At 54.7% G+C, this 16,328-nt stretch overlaps 1 protein-coding gene across 5 annotated transcripts in view; it reads right to left on the reverse strand.

Annotated features, from left to right (window-relative positions):
- Positions 1–6,631: 6,631 nt before the first annotated feature.
- Positions 6,632–16,328, reverse strand: part of LOC102458614 (discoidin domain-containing receptor 2-like) — a 64,422-nt gene continuing 54,725 nt past the window's right edge. For 4 of the 5 annotated variants that reach the window (XM_075905943.1, XM_075905942.1, XM_075905944.1 and 1 more), the window contains 4 exons: positions 14,049–14,246; positions 11,857–12,091; positions 8,651–8,800; positions 6,632–7,840 (listed from right to left, as the gene is read on the reverse strand). In XM_075905943.1, the coding sequence (XP_075762058.1) occupies positions 7,700–7,840; positions 8,651–8,800; positions 11,857–12,091; positions 14,049–14,246 (724 nt within the window). In that variant the 3' untranslated portion in view covers positions 6,632–7,699. Of the gene's footprint in view, positions 7,841–8,650; positions 8,801–11,856; positions 12,092–14,048; positions 14,247–14,304 lie in introns of those variants that run through there. The other variant, XM_075905945.1, reaches the window with a different exon arrangement.

Raw genomic sequence — 16,328 nt, forward strand, 5'->3', positions numbered from 1 at the left:
AGTCATGGGACTGCAAACCCTCGTGGCTCCATGAATGAGGCAGAATTTTTTACTTCTCAGAACTTTGTTGAAGTTCAGTATCGTGTTCCAAACACACTAACCAGATTAATCCTCCTCAGGCTGCCCCAGTGCTGCGTACACAGTAAAAACGGCCTCGCTGGCCATTCAGCTTCCACCACTGTGGGCTCAATTGGCTGGAAGCTGCCAGTTCAAACTTTCTGGAGCAGCCAGGTCCTGTTGCCAGGTGCCTCCATGGACACTCCCTGCTTTTGGAGAACCACTTCCTGACCCAGCTGCACATTGGTCATCAGTCGGGATCTAGGGGCCTGTCACCAGGAGGCTGTCAGCCACAGACAGGGAAACTCAGATTGCTTCTGTGGCCACTGCATCAGCAGTTCAGGGCCTTGGCTTCTGAACTCAAACACAGGTGGTGTGCAAGGGGGTTGCAGAGGAACTGGCTGAGTGGAGAACTGCATGCCCCAGTAACTGGTGCCGGGATGAAATCGAGGGCTGGAAGGTGATCTCTGAGCAGGCCAAGCCAGTAGCAGTAAGTTCAGGAGAGCCCAGTAGTTTTCCACTTTATGCTGGAAGGCCTGACAGCGGAGTGAAACATTCAGAAACGTGCCTTGTGAGAACCCCCAGGCTTGCCAGGATCCTGGTGAGCCACGGAGACACACAGGCTGCTCTGCTCTACGAGGTAGAGCTTGTTTGGTTTGCCGAAGAGAAGAGTGAGGGGGGATTTGATGCAGCCTGCAACTTCCTGAAGGGAAGTTCCAAAGAGGCTGGAGAGAGGCTGTTCTCAGTGGGGGCAGGTGGCAGAACATGGAGCAATGGGCTCAAGTGGCAGTGGGGTAGGTCTAGGGTGGAGATTAGGAAAAACTATTTCCCTAGGAGGGGGAAGCCCTGGGCTGGGTTCCCGAGGGAGGGGGTGGAATCTCCATCCCTCGAGGTGTTTACGTCCTGACTGGGATGACTGAGTTGGGTTGGTCCTGCTTGGGGCAGGGGGCTGGACTGGATGACGCCTGAGGTCTCTGCCCGCCCTAATATCCATCTGTCGCTAGGATTCCCTCCAGCCCTCTGGCTGCTCCTGTTCTGGTCACTGTGAGGAACACGGGCGTTGTACAGTGATACTGTGTTAGCCACGGGTCTCTGCCTGCCCACTGGGCGTGGCTATCCCGGTGGGGCCGCGGGATGCTTTTCTCCCTGGGATTTGAGACCCAGAGCCTGATGTGAATGGAACGCCCGGTCCAGTAAGGAAATGTTAGCACCTGAGTATTTCGGATGGAGCCCCCACAGCATCCTGCACCGAGCTCTGTCGGGGAACCCGCTGTTCCCTGCTGGGCCTCAGTCCTCTCCCTCTGGGCCTGGGTCAGTGCTTCCTGCAAAACCAGGCATTGCTCCCTCTGAGCCTGGGCTTTGGTCGGGGCCCAGGCCAGCGCCTGCTCTACTCAGGCCCGTTGGCTTTCCCAGGAGAAACATTGGCCTCCAACTCTTGTCGGTGCTTCCTCAGCAGGTCCCTCGTGTTCTGGGCATCGTGGTCTCGTCTCTGGGGGCTTTCCTGGGGTCTCCTTACCCTGGCTCCTCATAAGAGTGGCCAGACTGGGTCAGACCAAAGGTCCATCCAGCCCAGTATCCTGTCTGCCCACAGTGGCCAGTGCCCGGAGCCACCGAGGGAGGGAACACAACAGGGATCCCTCCCCTGTCTCCCACCTCCAGAGAAAATTGGGTTTTCTTCCTCATCTGGGCCCAGACCCTCTCAGTCCCGGGTTGCTGTCCAGGTCTTTCCCACACAAGGGCTGAGTCACACACTCAGGTCTTCCCCAAGATTGCTGGCTCTGTGAGCTCCTGGACCATGCTGACCTGGAATCTAGCTCTCTAGCCCTGCACCTCCAGCTCATTCTGCCATGGGACAGGCTCGGGGTCTCCCCATACACGTAAGAGACATGGGAAGTGTCAGTCCAGGCTGGTCTTCCCAACCCAAGATGTACCTACACCCTGAGTCTACCAGACCCTCCACTACCGTTCCTTCCAGCTGACCTACAGCAAGCACCCTGATCTTTGGGTTACACCCCCTACTGATTGGTCCCACTCTAACAGTTTGAGTAGTTGCATTACATGACCGGGGAGTTCCTTTTAATATACCCGGGCTGGTCACAGCGGTAGCAGACAACCGGTTCTCCTAGCTCCTTCCAAATAGTACTTGCCATAGGCTGCAGGGCTCCCTGGACCCCCTGCTGTTACAGTGCCCCTCTGCGTCTAGAAGCCCTCGTTCGCCAGCCCTGGTGCACCCCTCTCCGTTTACTGTACTGCTTGGATCGTTTCTCTCCCTCCTACCATTGTTGTTTGACTATGAACTGGGCCTCCTGCTGCCTCAGCACATTCTCCATTAACTTGAGGAGCAGGGCCTGGGTCTGCTGCCGGCCTGCCACCAATAGGCAGAGTGCCTCCTCCATGGCCATGCTTCTTGTGGGCTGGGGGTCAGTCGAAAGGATCCCACTTCTGGTACCAAATGTAGCAGCAGGGCACACGCCTCTCATGCGTGCCTGGCTGGTAGGATGTGTCTGATCTCATGCCTCTTGGCCTATTCTGGCCCAAGCTCTACCTGGGCCACTAGGTAGCTTAGTCCCTCTTGGGGGGTTTCTTGCTGTTTGACTGTAGGTCCGTTCCCCATGGGGGGAGGGGATGGGCGATGGACCCAGGCCCACCCGCTATTCTGGGTTCCAGCCCAAGGGACCTAAGAATAGCAACCACCATGTCCCTTTAACTTACCACAAGGCTTCTCCAGGTTCAGAGCCAGGAGCCAGCCAAGAGCTGCGCTCTACTGCCGGGTCCCTGCCAGCACTGTGCTGTCCATGGTGCTGAGCTCCCTTCGGCCAGCCAGGAGCTCCACGGGCACCCCTCTAGCTCCAGCAAGGAACTGACTGGCTCCAGTGGCAACTCCTTTTACATAGCCCTCCCGAGCCCTGATTGGCTGCTCCCGCTGCAGCCACCTCGGGTTGCTTGTAATGCTCCCTGATACCGTTCCTCCCACCGGAATGTGTTGAGCTACTAAAACAAGGACACAAATACTCCCGGAAAGAAGTGAGACGTTTAGGGGGAGGTGACCCACGACATCAGAGCACTGCGGTTACGCTGTAGTACAGCTCGGTATTAATCATTCTCTCGCTGACATTTTTAACTTTGTATCAAGTCCTTTGACATAGAAACTGTCTCTTGTAGAAGAGTTCCTAAAACTAAAAAAGGGAAAGAGAATGTCTTTGGCCCCCGTTTGCTGAATGGCTCGCCCTGTTGAGTGAATGGATAAGGCGAAAGGCAAGCAGCTCCCGGCAGTTGCAACAGTTGGGGAAGGGATGGAAGCCAGATCCAAAAACAATGAGACCTGTCAAGTGGGTCCATTGGAAGAAGACTGGACCTATGGCCGCCTTGGGAGTCAGGAGCAAGTGCCTGCTTTTGGAAGCCCCCTCCTTGGAAATGAATGTGGCAGCATTGCAACATCCCCCAGAAGAAGGTGCCACATGTGACTAACTGCACATGCAGATGACGACTCTCACACATTTTGCATATGCCAAAGATGATTGATTTGCTTGCGAGGGGAGCTACTATAAATCAAAGGAATCTTGCAGGGGGACCCTGGGTTTCATCTTGTCAACATGGGAGCACCGATGCAGATCGACAGGAGTCCAACTCCACCCCTCCCCGACCTAACTCACCTGGGCCAGTGCAGTTAGAAGGAGCAACTATTGGCCACGACAAGAAGACGAGTGTGCATGTGTGTGTGTGTGTATTTGTGGGGAGGAGGGGTAATATATAAAATGCACATGATAAGTGTTGATTGCTATCTGTATTACCAATAAATGTTGATAGCTCTGTGACACAACTATTTCAGATTTGGGGACAATTTATACCTCCAAACCAGTGGCACCGCTATGGGCACCTGCATGGCCCCACAACATGCCAACGTTTTTATGGCCGACCTGGAACAACCTGCTTCCTCAGCTCTTGTCCACTAATGCCCCTTCTCTACCTACGCTACATTGATGATATCATCATCATCTGGACCCACGGGAAGGAGTCTCTGGAAGAATTTCACTGTGATTTCAACAATTTCCACCCCACCATCAACCTCAGCCTGGCCCAGTATACACAAGAGATCCACTTCCTGGACACTACAGTGCAAGTAAGTGATGTCACCTAAACACCACCCTATACTGAAAACCTACAGACCGCTATGCCTACCTCCATGTCTCCAGCTTCCATCCTGGACACACCACACGATCCATCATTTACAGACAAGTACAACCGCATTTGCTCCAGCCCTTCAGACAGAAACAAACACCTATAAGATCGACACCAAGCATTCTTGAAACTACAGTACCCACCTGAGGAAGTGAGGAAACAGATCAACAGAGCCAGACATATACCCAGAAGCCTCCTGCTATAAGACAGGCCCAACAAAGAAAATAGCAGAACACCACTGGCATCACCTACAGTCCTCAGCTAAAACCTCTCCAATGCATCATCAGCGATCTACAACCTGTCCTGGACAATGATCCCCCACTCTCACAGGCCTTGGGAGGCAGGCCAGGCCTTGCCCGCAGACAACCCACCAGCCTGAAGCAAATTCTTACCAGCAACTATACACCACACCACAGTAACTGCCACTCTGAAACCAATCGCTGCAATAAATCTCGGTGCCAACTCTGCCCACATATACACACCAGCAACACCATCACAGGACCTAACCAGATCAGCCACAGCATCACGGGTTCATTCACCTGCACATCTGCCAATGTAGCATACGCCATCATGTGCCAGCAATGCCCCTCTGCTATATATATCGGCCAAACTGGACAGTCCCTAAGTAAAAAAATAAATGGACACAAATCAGATATCAGGAATGGCAATACACAAAAACCTGTAGGGGAGCACTTCAATCTCCCTGGACACACAATAGCAGATTTAAGGGAGCCATCCTGCAGCAAAGAAATGTCAAGACCAGACTTCAAAGAGAAACTGATGAGCTGCAGTTCATCTGCAAATTTGACACCATCAGTTTAGGATTAAACAAAGACTGTGACTGGCTAGCCAACTACAGAAGCAGTTTCTCCTCTCTTGGTGTTCACGCCTCCACATCAGCTGCTAGAAGTGGGCCTCATCCTCCCTGACTGAATTGACCTCGTTATCTCCAGCCTTACTCTTGATTGGAACTCTTTTCTTATGCTTGTATATTTATACCTGCCTCTGGAATTTCCAGTACGTGCATCTGACGAAGTGGGTCTTTGCCCACGAAAGCTTATGCTCCAATAAATCTGTTAGTCTACAAGGTGCCACAGGACTTGCCGTTGTTCTTGCAGATTCAGACTAACACGGCTACCCCTCTGATACTTGTCACCAATAAATGTGGTGTTTTGCCTTATCCCCCTGAAAAGATCCTGGGCAATATTTTAGTACAACAATGCTGCCATTCCTCCTTCAGCCCTTGTCAACTCGGCATGAACGACAGGCCTTTCTTCTCAAATTAAGCTTAAAACCACTCTCCTGTGTCCATTTCATGCAACGGCCAATGGCTATTCATTCCAAGGTCACAAACTGCCGTTCATTCAACACTACAGCTTGTCGCTCTAGACATATGTTCCCAAAGCAGAAACTGAGACAATAAGGAGCAATTCATTTCTGTTGAGTTTACCATCAAGATTTATTGATATGAGAGACAAATGTTGTATGAGCCAATATTTAAATTGAGGGAAACTAAACCCTGACGTGAATAAACACAAAAAGCCAGTTTGCGGATGCTTGCATATTCTGAATGCTTTAAATCAGAAGTAGTTAGATCTCTCTCCTGTGGCTGTGAGAACGATTTTTTACTTCCTATTAGCCAGGAAGCAGATCGTTGCATGACTGAACTGACTGGCTGAAGCAAGAAAAACTGTTAGCTTCTGAAGAGCCAATCAGGATGCAGTTATTTGCATAGGAGATCTAATTGGTTAACTTTGTTACAGACTTCAGGATACTTGATCTCCGAAGAAGCAAACGGCAGAAATGTACGGATGCATCACAGGACAGTTCGGAGCCAATTCTGCACCAGGATTTTCTTCTAGCGCACAACAGTCCTCATTAGTCTCTCACTGTAGCGGTCGGCACTTTCCTTTTGCCTGACGGTCTCCTGTCAATACCCAGTGCTCCTCACGCCAGCCCATGCTCTGGCTGTGGGCAGAATAGGCTTGTGGTCAGGAGAGGTTCAGACTAAATTCCGGCTCCAAATTTGGGGCTTTATAAGAATTTAAAAGCCTGGAGAAGGAAGTGCTCCATGCTCCCCTTCTCCATTCTGGGAGATTTTTCATTTGGTCCATTAAAAAGAACACGGAGGGCCATCCGCCTGGACGGCCGATCACTCAGCAATGGAAGGCGGCTGCAGCATAGGCCTGGAATTCTTTGCCTCCCTCCGGAAGGATTTTTGGAGCAGTATAAATCCTTGGGAAAGAGCACTCTGTGACCTAATCGCTTAGCAACGGCATTCGCATCGGGGGCGTCTGCCTCTCCTATTGATGCCAGGGGGAGCCCTCCCGACGGGCCCAGCGCCCGTGTACCTCTGTGGTAGAACAGGAATGTCCCACAGGCTGCCCAGAAGTCACCCCGCACAGAGAGGCAGATGCTGCCGGGCGAGGCGGTCTCTCCCATGTGCTCAGCGTGCACGGGGCTCCGACAAACGGCCCAGCGATTCCACTTTCGCCCACTTCGCCTCCCCAGACATGCACATCTCTCCCACTCTCCAACAGCATCGACCAAGACATCTCATATTAATGGGTATTTATACAGGATTCATTGCACATCAGTCCATTCTGGCTACAAGTTCATAAGGATAATAAATCTACCTAGAGACAGTAGTACAGTATCAGCTATTTTCCAATACAAACCTCTACCCCAAACTTTTATTTGTAGGCCAAAGGAAGATCCTCTACTACAGTGACCTTCCTACGACCTTTGACATTCATTTTTTTAAGATAAAAATCCAGTGTGGGAAAAGGCACATCTATGACAAACGCAGTGCTTAATAACCACAGGAGTAAAAGGACATGAGCGTGAACTCTTCTATCCACATCATCTGCAGTCCCTGATCATACTACCTCCAAAGGTCTCGACATCTAACTCTGGTTCTCCAGTCCCTTGAACCACTGCCTTTTCTATTCATTTCTCGTTAGTTACATTACCTATATCTTCTTTAGCAAAGACATACTGACTTGCTTGCTAACGTGCACGGAGCTTCTATATTTTTAGAAGACTGGAGCCATGATTTTCTTCCACATCCTTTCTTCCAGTCCTAGCTCCTGCTCTGTTGTCCTTCTCTTCTCATCTCTTCGGGGAGAGCTTGGAGTCCTTTGTAAAGTCTTCTCCAGTTTGTTTTGTCCACAGGTGTCTGTAGCCGTGGGGTGCCAAAGAAACCCCCCTCACAGTATTCCCAGGAAAATACGCAGAACAGGAAACGAGTCTTCTATCAACACGATAGGTTGCTTCTGGTCATGTGTGTCAGACCATGGCCAATAAAATGAGCAGCTGCCATGGATCTCTCAATTTAAAAGAGATTACAGTCTAAGGGAGCGTATAGTGAGGGCTGCCTGCCCATCTCTTTGGGAGAAACAGGCACCAAGAGACACCACCAAAGTCATCCTGTTCTCAGCAATTTGTCTCTTTGCCGCTCAGGTCAAACAGTACCATCCATTTGTTCGACCAAAAAGTGGTGAATCATATCAAAAGTGGGACGATCCTTTATATCTCGGCTCCAACACTTTAACATCAGGTCAAACACAGCGTTTGGACACAGAGGGGTTTGGGACAGATAGATCTGCAAGCAGGAAAACAAAGAAGCACGTCAGTGTTATTCACTACCCAAATAACAACAGTCGGCTGCCTCTGCTCTAGGTTCTCAAGGCAGCGAACAGCCATGTTTATCGAAACACGGATTGGAGCGACCTCGTCCGGGCACGTAAAGTTCCACTGTCCTTTTCTGTGTCAGCCCCACCAAGAAGAAGCAGATACATGCACGTGCATTAGCTGTGTGGGGGTGCTGTCAGCTCGGGCGAGCGCTGGGCTCTGACCAGAAAACAAGACCCTCCTCCAGAAAGGACAGGTTTTAAAGGATTGTTCCAAATCAACACACACGCACAAGAAGTTAAAATCTCCACAGTTCATTTGATAACGGAGCAATATTTTGTTTTGATATTATTAAAATGCAGCATTTGAAACTTATCAAAGTTGCAAGGAGAAAGCCGAACCAGCAGTTACAAAGGGGAGTGGCTGGGTTCATTGCCACTCCGGGCTTTTCACGATTAAGCGAAGAGCACAAACGTGCGAAGTCCGGGACTGAGCGCCCACCGCTTCACACTGGAGTAGCTTCTGGAAGCACTTTCCAACTGCGGTGGCTCCCCCTGCCCTTTAACAGCAGCAGGGGCTGGTCTAAAGGTCCTGATGGGGCCACGGGCATGGCTATGAGGCCAGTGCACATTCTGGGGTCCCCTGGAAGTGAGGGGACGAGGCTACATGCCCCAGCTCTGGGGGGAAGGGGGAGGGGTGGGGCAGCTGCCGGAGGGGCAAGAGATGAAAGACAGCAGAGGCAGGAAGAGGGAGAGGGAGGGGGCCGGGGGCGCTGCCTCACCTGCCTGCCCTGGCTCCGGAAGAACTCCCCGGTGTTCTCGATGACCTGCTCGTCCGAGAGGAGGCTGTAGGGCTGCTCCTTGCACAGCGTGAACATCTCCCAGAGCGTGACCCCGAAGGCCCAGACGTCGCTGGCCGTGGTGAACTTGCCCTGGGGAGAGAAGAGCAGGTCGGCTCAGCCCATCCATTTGGACACAACAGGCGGGAGGAGTCAGCCATTTCAATCCACTGTCTGCACAGGCAAGGGGCAGGGAGCACAAGCGCAGACGGGACGGGGGGGGGGGGAGGGAGCACCATCACCCCAGCTCCGCGGAGCAGTCACACTGCGACGCCCCTCACAGGCGCAGACCCAGGGCCTCAGCGGACCTGCTCCCTGGATTCCACCTTCACACTGCTGCTGCAGTGGGGGGGCCGAGAGCTCCTCCGGCCGGGGGGCTGTGGTGGGGGAGGGGGCTGAAAGCGGTCAGCCAGCTTTGGGGCTGAGGTGGGGGGACCGAGAGCTCCTCTAGTGGGGAGGTGTGCAGTGGGGGGGAAAGGGACTGAGAGCTCCTCCGGCTGTGGGGGGCGGTGAGAGCTGTCAGCCGGCCGTCCCCTCCAACCAGCTGCCGGCTCTAGGGGATGGTCCCCCAGAGGTCCCAGGCGTGCTGTTCTTTTACGCTGTGGGGCGGCAGGTCCCTCGCGCGCAGGCTGAGCACCGTGGAGGAAGAGGCACACGGCGCCTGCAGCCTCGGCAGCAGGGTTTCGAGGCAGCTGCTCTGATTACGGGCAGAGCTTCCCGAGGCAGCGCCTGGTCTGCGCCGCAACACCCTCCCCTTGCCCCACCTGCGGGAGAGCCAGGCTGGAGGGTGGATGGGGGAGCTCAGCGGCAAACACCAGGCGCCCGTACAGGCTGCTGCTTGGGGAGGGTCTGGGCCCAGGAGGCCAGTGGGGAGCCATGGAGGGTGTTTCTGAGTCCCCAGCAGCAGCCATCCTGGGGCGAGCTGCTCTGCTCTCGCCAGCAGCACCAGCGGGTAGCCCTCTGCGCACAGCAGAAGGGACATCTTCTCCACGGCTGGGGCCCGGCATTAACCCGCTGATGAAACAACTGCAAGGGGGTGTGACCTTGAGGGATGAAGGGGGGGGGGCTTGGCAAGGACCTGGGTCACCCTGGATGCTGACGAGGCACCACAGAGAGAAAACGGGCCATGTGGAGGAGTTCTGTGCAACGCTGACAGGCCCCACCTGCAAGAGGGGATCAAGCCGCAAGGTTCACAGACACGACATTGTTTGGTGCTGGAAAGCTCGCGGAGGACAGAGAAATAACAGGAAAGAACCTCGACAGCAGAGCGGCAGCGCACAGCCAAACCAGACACAGGCGGGGAGAGGCAGGTAACCACTGGAGAGACCACTCCAGCGCACAGCCAAACCAGACACAGGTAACCACTGGAGAGACCACTCCAGCGCACAGCCAAACCAGACACAGGTAACCACTGGAGAGACCACTCCAGCGCACAGCCCAACCAGACACAGGCGGGGAGAGGCAGGTAACCACTGGAGAGACCACTCCAGCGCACAGCCAAACCAGACACAGGTGGGGAGAGGCAGGTAACCACTGGAGAGACCACTCCAGCGCACAGCCAAACCAGACACAGGCGGGGAGAGGCAGGTAATCACTGGAGAGACCACTCCAGCGCACAGCCAAACCAGACACAGGCAGGGAGAGGCAGGTAACCACTGGAGAGACCACTCCAGCGCACAGCCAAACCAGACACAGGTGGGGAGAGGCAGGTAACCACTGAAGAGACCACTCCAGCGCACAGCCAAACCAGACACAGGTAACCACTGGAGAGACCACTCCAGCGCACAGCCAAACCAGACACAGGCGGGGAGAGGCAGGTAACCACTGGAGAGACCACTCCAGCGCACAGCCAAACCCGACACAGGCGGGGAGAGGCAAGTAACCACTGAAGAGACCACTCCAGCGCACAGCCAAACCAGACACAGGCAGGGAGAGGCAGGTAACCACTGGAGAGACCACTCCAGCGCACAGCCAAACCAGACACAGGCGGGGAGAGGCAGGTAACCACTGAAGAGACCACTCCAGCGCACAGCCAAACCAGACACAGGTAACCACTGGAGAGACCACTCCCGCGCACAGCCAAACCAGACACAGGCGGGGAGAGGCAGGTAACCTCTGAAGAGACCACTCCAGCGCACAGCCAAACCAGACACAGGCGGGGAGAGGCAGGTAACCACTGAAGAGACCACTCCAGCGCACAGCCAAACCAGACACAGGTAACCACTGGAGAGACCACTCCAGCGCACAGCCAAACCAGACACAGGCGGGGAGAGGCAGGTAACCACTGAAGAGACCACTCCAGCGCACAGCCAAACCAGACACAGGTAACCACTGGAGAGACCACTCCAGCGCACAGCCAAACCAGACACAGGCTGGGGAGAGGCAGGTAACCACTGAAGAGACCACTCCAGCGCACAGCCAAACCAGACACAGGCGGGGAGAGGCAGGTAACCACTGAAGAGACCACTCCAGCGCACAGCCAAACCAGACACAGGCGGGGAGAGGCAGGTAACCACTGAAGAGACCACTCCAGCGCACAGCCAAACCAGACACAGGTAACCACTGGAGAGACCACTCCAGCGCACAGCCAAACCAGACACAGGCGGGGAGAGACAGGTAACCACTGAAGAGACCACTCCAGCGCACAGCCAAACCAGACACAGGCGGGGAGAGACAGGTAACCACTGAAGAGACCACTCCAGCGCACAGCTAAACCAGACACAGGCGGGGAGAGGCAGGTAACCACTGGAGAGACCACTCCAGCGCACAGCCAAACCAGACACAGGCGGGGAGAGACAGGTAACCACTGAAGAGACCACTCCAGTGCACAGCCAAACCAGACACAGGCGGGGAGAGACAGGTAACCACTGAAGAGACCACTCCAGCGCACAGGTACGCGCTGGGAGGCAGAATGAGGCCTGGCGCGAGACAGGGAACAGACCCTGAGGTCACAATGAGGTCCAGCTGCCCAAAAGTGGAGGGGGGTTCGGAATGCGGAGGTGTGCAGTTAGCGCCTGTTGCGTCTGGGATGTGTAGCTCACAGGGTGCATGCGGTTACCGCAGGGGGTACTGCCGGCTGCCCAAGAGACAAGTGGCAGAGAAGAGAGGCACGTGCTGGGCTGAGACAGAGAGGAGAGAGAAAGCCCTACCAGGAGGATGCTCTCCCAGGCCATCCAGCGTATCGGCAGCACCGCCCGGCCCTGGATCCGGTAATAATCCCCACTGTACAGATTCCTGCTCATCCCAAAATCCGCAATCTTGATGGTGTAGCTGTTCCCAACCAGGCAGTTGCGGGTGGCCAGGTCTCGGTGCACAAAGTTGAGGGAGGCTAAATACTTCATGCCGGAGGCGATCTGGGTGGCCATGAAGAGCAGGTTGGAGTAGCTGCATTTCAAAGAAACAACAGATAGTCAAAGGAGTGTCACTTTCCTGGGCCCTTTATTGTGACTGTCCCGGCTGTGGGATCTGGCAGGCTGTGCGCGGCAGTGGACAAAACTGACCTCTGCAGGAGCCTCGTAGAAATACACCCACCCCGAGAATTCCCTAGTTACCGAGACATTCTGAGACCTGTCAAGTGGCCAGTTTTTAATTCATCTCACGTGTGCCGTGTTAATTTTGTATTGGTCCAAGTCTGTAATCAAAATGTCAGGCAGGAGCAAGTCAAATGACTTACTGAAATCCAAACACGTGACATCAACGCGATGGTTCTACCAGCCAAACTCGTAATCTCATCAAAAACGGTATCAAGTTCTCGACAGGATCGATTTTCTGTAGATCCATGCCAATTGGCACTACTTATGTTACCCTCCATTAACCCTTTATCGATCGAGTCTCCTATCAGCTGTTCCAGTGTGTTCTGTGTGACGGTACTGCCCAGAATGGCGTGCCGTCACCTAGTTTCCCGTCCACAGAAAGGGAATGGGATTTCCCCCGTGTGTACCGGCACCCGTTTTCCTGGGGTGGCTCGGCTCCTGACGGAAGCCTGCTCAGGACACACGGTGTTTTTTCTTCTGGCTTCCAGCGCGGCGCTGTGACTCTTAAAGGGGCCACGACTGCATTCCCCCCCCCCCCCCCCTCAAGTTTGCCCCAGAATACCGGAGCTTTTTTTCTTATAAAAAAAGCACTGAGCTGTTCCAATATGAATGTCAGGCGGACAGGCCTATAATCACCCAGTCAGCCTGGCTACTCTTTTACAATAACCCTGGGGAAACTGTTCTGTGGATTCCTGGAACGTTCCCAGCGTTCAAAGATCTACTGACCATCCGCATTAGCGGCCCACGTTGTTTCTTGGCAGCTTGTGCAAGTAAAATGTTTCTACTCAAAAATTACTAGAAGAATCTGCAGCTGATCTGGTGCAGCTGGTTAGTTCAAAGTATTCAGCATCCTTTTCAGCCACGATGCGCCATAACTCTCTGGTGGAGATAGCACAGACAAAACCCCTCCACCCTACACACAACATCTCTGGCCAGGATAAAATCCCCTCCGATAAAACCTTCTCCCTCAGCGGCCGCAATTTTCAATCTGCTTGCAGCACAGAGAGGGGTTCATCTGCCAGAGCAGTGCAGCTGCTGCGGAGCTAACTCCTCTCTCAAGCCTCCTGCCAACCCTCCCCTTATACATCTCAACCCCTGGGAAAGGAACACCGCCTGTTTGCTGTGCCGCAGTGTGGGGCGCTCCACACGGAACGTCCTGGCACAAGCACACACCTGCAAGAGAAGGAATGACGAAGCCCCGTCCCAGGACACGCCATGGAGCCGTCCACCCGTCGGCGGCCACGTTCTCCCTGCTGCCAGACCACGCTGCGTTTTTGGTATTCGATGCAGTGGCCGTGCCCCAGAAACCTCTTGCTGCCACATGGCAGTGGGCACAGCAGCATGTAGGCTTAAAGGGATCCCCCGGGGTCACCGAAAGGGTCACGTGAGGTCACTAGCGAAAGCCCTCTCAGTGTGAACAGCTGAGTCACTGGGAAGTGTGTGGGCAGGGGCCGTCTCAGGCGCCGGGTGTGCACATGGGAAGCTGTTCTCAACGCCCGTACGTGAGCACAGGGCACGAGAAGACGATCGACAGGGTCTAGCCAGCAAGGGGGTAGGAAGCACGTGGCTGTTAGTGGCCATTGCGTGCTGTGTGCTCCTGGGCCAGCTCCCTTAGCACAACACACAAGGGTCCGGGGAGGACCGTGGGTGGGAAGCTGGAGAGGAGGCAGCAGGGAGCCCCTGGAGCCAAGCAGGCTGAGCGCTCACTGGGGCGTTGGGAGGGGCGTTGCCAGCAGATCTCGGGGTTCCCACAAACACGCTTTGCTCAGGGCACTGGAGCGGCTGTGTGAGCCTGCCCCTTCTCGTACCTGACGCAGGGAATGTTGTTTGACAAGGCGAAGCTACTGCAGATCTCCCGCTGGGACAGGAACTGGTTGAGGTCTCCGTTCTCCATGTACTCGGTTATCATGCACAGAGGGTCGTCCCGCACACACACCCCCAGCAGGCGGATGATATTCGGGTCCTTCAGCCGGGACATGATCTTGATCTCCTTTAGGAAATCGTTTCTGAAAAAGAGAACGGCACAAGCTGGATTCCTTGAACTCCGCCCTGGCCTGAGGACGCTGGGAAGAGCCAGGGGAGAGAGACAGGCTCTGAAGTCCCCCCAAAGAGTTCCTGGTCTCTCTCTCCCTGAACTGGCCCCCTCACCCGTTTCCCTTCATCCTGCTTTGCGCCATTGCTCCCACCGCTGCGGCCCAGGAATGGCCCGGCGCACAGGGCTTGGCCACGCAGATGCTGCAGGGAGGGAGGTTCCTGGGTGGCTGAGCAGGCGCAGAGGCTGTTCCAGATGTGGGGATGGCAGCAGGAAGTGAAAGTTTCTGCACATCTGCCTATCCTGCACTCATCACTGCAGGATGGGGCCAGAGAGGGCGGCCGCGTGTCTGTCACTTTAGAAATGAGTAGTCCTGTGGCCCCGGAGAGACGAACAGGAATACGGAGGGTCCTGCGCTTTCCCAGGGAAACCCCACTTCCTCAGACGCGCTGGAGTGGAACTAGCAGAATCCAAGAGATATACAAAAGCAAGAGGAAGACTAAGGACAGGATAGGCCCACTGCTCAGTGACGAGGGGGAAACAGTAACAGGAAACTTGGAAATGGCAGAGATGCTTAATGACTTCTTCGTTTCGGTCTTCACCGAGAAGTCTGATGAAGGAATGCCTGACATAGCGAATGCTGGTGGGAAGTGGGGAGGTTTAGAAGACAAAACAAAAAAAGAACAAGTTAAAAATCACCTAGAAAAGTTAGATGCCTGCAAGTCACCAGGGCCTGATGAAATGCACCTAGAATACTCAAGGGGCTGATAGAGGAGGTATCTGAGCCTCTAGCTATCATCTCTGGAAAATCATGGGAGACAGGAGAGATTCCAGAAGACTGGAGAAGGGCAGATATAGTGCCCATCTATAGAACGGGGAATAAGAACAACCCAGGAAACTACAGACCAGTCAGTTTAACTTCTGTGTCAGGGAAGATAATGGAACAAGTAATTAAGGAAATCATCTGCAAACACTTGGAAGGTGGCAAGGTGATGGGGAACAGCCAGCATGGGTTTGTGAAGAACAAATCATGTCAAACCAATCTGATAGCTTCTTTGATAGGATACCGAGTCTTGTGGCTAAGGGAGGAGCGGTGGATGTGGTATACCTAGACTTTAGGAAGGCGTTTGATACGGTCTCGCATGATATTCTTATCAATAAACTAGGCAAATACAACTTAGATGGGGCTACTGGGAATTAGCTCGTTAGCCCGCAGGGCGCCTCCCTCTGGCGGGTGTTTCCCCGTGTCCTCACGCCACGCTCTGCGTTCCGGACCCGCGTCGCCCACGACCACGGCGTCCCCTTCAGGACACGGCCCTCCGGCAGGGCCCGCTCCAGTGTCTCTTGGCCCCTCCGGGGGTGTTTCTCGGTCTCTGTACTCTGGGGTCCTCCCCGCCCAGAGAACCCCCAATTCCCCTGGACCCGCCTTGCCCAGTGGCCCACTGCCAGGCTAAGCTGCAGTCTGCAATGGCCACTCAGCATTGGCAAGAGGGTGTGGACCTGCTGCCTTCTCCTAGCCTGGCTGCCCCCTGCAGCCCTAGTCCCCTCAGGCCCTGAGCCTAGGAGCGAGGTCAGGCCCCTCCCTGCCTGCCTTCCCCAGCCTCAGGAACCCCCAGCTTCCCTGGCAGCCAGGTCCCTCCTGCTCCCCAGCTCCAGCAAGAGTCTCTCTCGTCGGCCCTCCCGGTGCCCTTATTCAGACAGCCCCCAGCCGGGCCCCATAGCCAATATCAGCCTCAGCCTCTCCCAGGGCTGGGATTAGCCTGAAAGGGCTGGCGTGGGGCAGCCCCCCATCCCAGCGGCAGTGAAGCACCCTGAGTTCGCGTCAGTAGCCTGGTTCTGCAATGGGAGGCACTTCTCTAGCTGTTCATACAGATCTCGTGGGCTCTGTGACTCCCACTCTTCTGAGAAGCGGGTCTCACCCCGGAAGCTCAGGACTCCGTGGATTCTTGTCAGTCTCCAAGGTGCCCAGGACGTCCTGCTGTCTGGTTAGGGCAGGTTGTTCCCATCCATCGGTCGGTGTGTCTAGGACCTGCCAGCCTGGATCGGCCCACGGGCA

This window comes from Pelodiscus sinensis, chromosome 22 (assembly GCF_049634645.1).
Source record: "Pelodiscus sinensis isolate JC-2024 chromosome 22, ASM4963464v1, whole genome shotgun sequence".
NCBI lineage: Eukaryota > Metazoa > Chordata > Testudines > Trionychidae > Pelodiscus > Pelodiscus sinensis.